The 5,902-nt window shown below is 53.4% G+C and overlaps 1 protein-coding gene across 1 annotated transcript; it reads left to right on the forward strand.

Moving 5' to 3' along the window:
- Nucleotides 1-1,666: 1,666 nt before the first annotated feature.
- On the forward strand, nt 1,667-5,335 carry LOC123935796 (brain acid soluble protein 1-like). Its single transcript, XM_045996600.1, has 4 exons — nt 1,667-1,717; nt 4,527-4,712; nt 4,797-4,937; nt 5,105-5,335. Exons 1-4 carry the CDS (start codon nt 1,667-1,669, stop codon nt 5,333-5,335), a joined length of 609 nt encoding a protein of 202 aa, XP_045852556.1.
- Nucleotides 5,336-5,902: the final 567 nt, after the last annotated feature.

Consider the following 5,902-nt stretch of genomic DNA (forward strand, 5'->3'; position numbering starts at 1 on the left):
AACTCAGAATAGATACGGTTAAATATCAAATGATGACCCTTATCAAAGCATTAAAACTTAAGACAATGTATTGAAATTCTGGAGTAGTGCAACATTTACCCAAATGTAACCCAATGTTTATCATTGATTTAGCAGTATTTCCTGAGTAACTTAGCATTTCAGCAAAAAGCCTTATGAGTCAAAGAGATCTCATTTACAATTCTGGGTGGGCAAAGAAAACCATTTACATTTTCCTAGAAACATATAAATCTCTAGTGAAGACTAAATCTTAACCAATTTTGAACTGTTGCAATAGCAGTTAAGCACAAAACCTGTTTACCAACAAATTTCAAAAGACAATCCTAGTTCCAGGAACCAGCACCCTAGTACTTCATCCCATTTGACATCCAAGTAAAACTTCAAAACTTCAGGTTACCAAAGACTCTGAAAGCTACTTTCACAATTACCCATTAAAACCCTGAGACAGACAATTAACCATCAGTTCAGTCATCTCTTTGCTAACAGATTTCATCTTCCACCTGGGCCCATTCTACTTCAGATGCCATGCTTTCCCGCCAGCAAGGGGGAGTGGCTACACAGTCCACATCAGGCCAGAGAAGGCAAGGAATTCCCCGAAACTAAGAGAGTTTCAGTGGCTGCTTGGGATTATTCCTTAGAGTCTCTGTCCCGAGTTAGACTAACCCCAGTTGGCTCCAGTTATAGCCCTTAACACAGGAAATGAGTGAGGAAGAAACCCCACATCTATTATGAGGAACAGAGAGATGAAAGTTAGAGTCCCCTTACTCTCTGCTTGCCCCATTCCTTCAAGCACAACAACAACAACACGACAGACAACAAAAAGACAACTGCAGGCCCAGCGGTCCTCCCACTGGTGGGGATTTCCTAGGAGGACTCAAAGCCCCTGACCGCCTAGGGGGACTCGAACCACCGATGACCGCCTTGAGGGCTTGAACCCCCTGACTGCCTAGGGGGACTTGAACCCCCTGGTATCCGCCTAGGGGAACATGAACCCCTGACCATCTAGGGGGACTTGAAACCCACTCCGACCACCCAGGGGGACTTAAAGCACCTCTCGATCTATCAACAGAGGAATGGGGCGTCCCAGCATCCAGTCCAGTCCTGGGGAGCATGGCTAGTCCAACTTCTCCCTGGTGGGCCATACCCTGGAGCTCCAACCAGAGAGACAGACAGGTAAGATCCCAACACCTCCAGAGGTGTTTCCAATAAATTCCGATGCTGGCTCAATTCTCATTCTTTGATCCAAGACCAGCTGCCAATGTTAGGGTCCGTGATCAAAGGAACGAGACTAACCCAAAGTGAAAATCAAGAAAAGCTTTATTTCACACCAAGCATCAGAAACCAAACAGATCGGTCAGGACCATCCCTTATGTAGAGGCGACAATGACGAGGAAGCCGCTCCCAATGAAAAAGACGCGAGGATGATGAGGATAACAAGCCTGATGACACAGCCTCTGCCCCCAATGAGGCCACTCCGACATGGCCACTCCCCAGAGGAGGCCGCTCCCCAGACAAGGCCACAAGCCAGACGAGGCCGCTCCCGACAATGAAGAGGCCACTTCAGACAAGGCCACTCCCGATGATGAAGAGGCCACTCTGGCAAGGCCGTGCTTGATGGTGAAGAGGCTGATCTGGAGGAGGCCGCTAGATGATGAGGCTGCATGCCAACCAGGCTGCTCACTGGAATGACGCTGCTCTGGTGAGGGAGCTCCATCCAGCCACTCAAGGGAGGCCGTGGCTCGGGGCAGTGCTGCTCCTGATGACCACAATGCTATCTCTCCTAAGATTACCCTAACAGCTTCAAATGGCCACTCTAATGGCTATTCTGTTATTCTAATGGCTATTCTACCTCCTCCTACTTCTCTAATGACTACTCTAACTCCTCCTACTTATCTAAAGGCTATTCTAACTCCTCCTACTTCTCTAACGGCAATTATAATTCCTCCTACTTTTCTTTCTTTTTTAAAAAGATTTTATTTATTTATTTGACAGAGAGAAATCACAACTAGACAGAGAGAGAGAGGGAAGCAGGCTCCCTGCTGAGCAGAGAACCTAATGCGGGACTCGATCCCAGGACCCTGAGATCATGACCTGAGCTGAAGGCAGCAGCTTAGCCCACTGAGCCACCCATTCGCCCTCCACCTCCTACTTTTCTAAAGGCTATTTTAACTCCTCCTACTTCTCTAACGGCTATTCTAACTCCTCCAACTTCTCTAATGGCTATTCTAATTCCTCCTACTTCTCCCCCTTCCAAGGCTCACAGACTAACCTTTATAGAGGTGGTTGAGTCCAGACTACACACAAGTGGCCAATGACCTTTCAACTCACCACAGTTAATATATGCGCACCCCACTGATTGGATATGGCTATCTGGCCTGTTCTGCCCCTATATCCGGGGATTACAGTTCCTCTGGCAAATAATGCCCCTACACAGCACTCTTTGCTTACCCACAAAAGACACCAAAACCTTGGGAGCCTGGCAGAATCATCAGACAGGCAGAATCTCCCATGGCCCCATGAGGCTACCGCTACATTCCATGGCCAAACAAGACACAAAACTCAGACAGAAAAGCATGTGGTCGGGACTCCCGTCGCCCAAATTTAAGATCCCATGGCTCTGCTCTCACAGTCTGCAGATCTGGCCTGCAATCACCTCGCCCCTAAACCCTATCCCAAGTTTGTGTTTGCATATTTTTTCCCCAAAGCCCTGGCCAACAGGCCCTCAAGGATGGAGCCTCTGGAGCCACACCACAGGACTCTGCCTGCCCACCCGAAGGAAACTCTGCCCGTCACATTTGCACACACCCTCCAGATTGGGAGACACCTGAAATTCCTCTGAGCCCATCCCAAATTCATTGGCCACCTTGGGAAAAATGCACATTTGGACACATGTCAGACACCTACCTACAGGCAGACACCCAGGTCAATGGCTCGGAGTCAGAAGATGGAAACTGTCAGGCCACTATGACATCAATGGAACCCTAGCTTAGGTTTTTAGGCATCTGCCTCCAGAGGCAAACTCTGGAATAACTACATGTGGTCCAACACTTGATCCATGAGCCACAGAACAGGCACCTCCTGTCACCAGAAGGCAACCTGGTTCTGGGAGCTGCGTCCAGCTCTCAGGGGAGGACAATATTGCTTGCCACCAGAATCCCTGCCACATTCTAAGGTCTCCCTGGACACAAGCCAGCCTTGTCACCCATCAGAATGAGGTTTCCTGTCACCTCAGCCCCCTGGGCACTTTTCTCCAGAGCCACCACTTCCTAGCCTGGAAGGGTAAGTGGCACTGGGCTTTACAGGCATCCATGTGGTGACTTCTGCTACGATGTATTTCCATCTGGGGGACACTGGTGCCATCAAAACGGACTCCTCCTTTCCCGCAGAAAAAAAGCGTGCTGTTGGGAGCAGCTCACAAGCCCCAGCCTGGGAAGACATTCATGGCCTCATAAGGCCATCCCTCCATTCATCGGCTATCATGAACACAAAATCCAGCGTGAGCGAGCACCTAATGCCCTACGCTGCCCTATGCACTAATGCCTTGTCTGACACAGTGTGAGCCACGAACTTCCATCAGCCCCCCAGTTAGCGGGCCCCATATCCCACAGAGGGACATGCCAAGACCAAAGACTGTTATCTAGACCCAACCTGGGTATTTAGGCGTCTGTGCCCAGACCACAGCTCAAATCCCGGCCTATGGGGGTAAATCAATCATCAAAATGCACTCCTCCTTCCCTACGACAGGAAAAGCTTGCTGTGGGGATTCTGGTCTAACCCACAGAGTGGGAGCAAGCTGCATCGAACATGAGTCCACGCCCACTCAGGAGGGCTTCGCTGGTCACAAACAAGCATTGTGACCCTCAGCCTGAGCCCGCTTTCAAAACAGCCCCCTTGTTAGCTGGACCAGGAGCCCACATATGGGGCTATAAATGCCCCTAGGCCCAAATCCTCACCCAGAAACCGACTCTGGAATCTCTGCTATCACGGGACCCGTGAGACAGAAAAGAGCACTCTTCCCTTCCCCCTGAAAGAAACCAAACCCTTCAGAGACAGGCAGAATCCTCTCAGAGGCAGAATCTACCATGGGCCCATGAGGCTACCACTACATTCCATGGCCAACCGAGACACACAATCCAGACAGTAAAGCATGCATTCCCGCCTCCCCTTTGAACTAATTTCAGATCCCGTGGCACTGCCCTCATGGTCCCCAGATCAGGCCTCCCATCACGTCACCCAGAACCCTATCCCGAGTCTGTGTTTGCAGATTTCTGTCCCCAAAGCCCTGGCTGACAGACCCTCCAGGATGGTGTTAGGGTCCATGATCAAAGGAACGAGACTGACACAAAGCAAAAATCAAGCAAAGCTTTATTTGGCGCCATGCATCAGAAATCAAACTGACCGGTAGGTGCCCGAGCCTTGCTGGGGGCCACCGCCTCCTTGCCCTGAGGTCCTTCCTGGAGTCTCCCTGCCTCACCCTCACTGTACCACTGTCCACTCCCTGGGCCAAGGCTGCTACTGACAAGGCCATACCTGGAGAAGCCACTCACGACGAGGCTGCTGCCAAAGGCCGCACCCTGGATGAGTCCGCTCCTCCCAAGGATGCTCCCCAGACTCGTGACTGCGTGAGAAGCGGCACCGCTTCCAACAAGGCCGCTCTGGATGAGGCCGCTCACAATGAGGCCGCTGCCAACGAGGTCTCTCCCCAGACGAGGCCGCTCTGGTTGGGGCAGCTACCGGGATGAGGCCGCTCCTGACTAGGCTTTTCCCCGGACATCTAGGGACAGCGCCGCTGCCCGGGCAGTGAGGCCGCTCGTGGTGGCGCCACTGCTCTGGGCGGCGAGGCCGCTGCAGAGGAGGCTGCTGGCGATGAAGCCGCTCGCGGTGACTCCGCTCCAGAGGGGGCAACTTCCTGGGACGAGGTTGCTGCAGATTAGGCCGCTTCCCCACTGTGTAGTGACAGCGCCGCTGCTCAGGCGGTGGGGCCGCTTGAGCCAGCACTGCTGCCCAGGGTGGTGAGTCCGCTGCATATGAGGCCACTCCCCAGGATGAGGCTGCTCCTGACGAGGCCACTCCCCAACTGTGACAGTGCTGCTGCTGGGGCGGTGCCGCACCTCAGGGCTGCAAGGCTGCTGCAGATGAGGCCACTCCCTGGGATGGGGCCTATCCTAATGAGGCCGCTCCCCGACCATCTAGTGACAGAGCCGCTGCTCAGGCGGCACAGCAGCTCGAGGAGGCGCCGCTGCCTGGGTATGGCGAGGCCACTGCAGATGAGTCCACTCCCCTGTACGAGGCCGATCCTGATGAGGCCGCTCCCTGACTGTCTAGTGACAGAGCCACTACTGGGGTGGCTCTGCAGCTCGGGGCCAGGAGGCCGTTGCAGATGAGGCCGTTCCCAGGGACGAGGCTGCTCCTGATGAGGCCACTCCCTGACTATCTTGTGACAGCGCTGCTGCTCAGGTGGCGAGGCCACTCGGGGTGGCACCGCTGCTCAGGGTGGCACCGCTGCTCGGGGCGGCGAGGCTGCTCCAGTTGAGACCTCTCCCCGGGACAAGGCTCCCAGCAATGCCACTCCTGACGCTCCTGATGACTAAAAGGGCGCTGTTACTCTCCACAACCCCAACAGTACCACTCCTACCAATACCCTAATGGCTCCCAATGGCTCCCCTAATGGCAACTCTAATGGCTTCTGCTACCCCCTACTCTAACTCTTCCTGCTACACCGCCCCAGCCTCACACACCGGCCTTTATAGAGGTGGTTGAGCCCGGCCCACACACAGGTGGCCAATGGGATTGCAACTCACCTCAGTAAATATATACTTGCCCCACTGATTGGCCGTCTCCATCTAGCTGGCCTGGCCTGGCCCTACATTCCCTTCCTTTCTTT

Source organism: Meles meles, chromosome Y, assembly GCF_922984935.1.
Source record: "Meles meles chromosome Y, mMelMel3.1 paternal haplotype, whole genome shotgun sequence".
NCBI lineage: Eukaryota > Metazoa > Chordata > Mammalia > Carnivora > Mustelidae > Meles > Meles meles.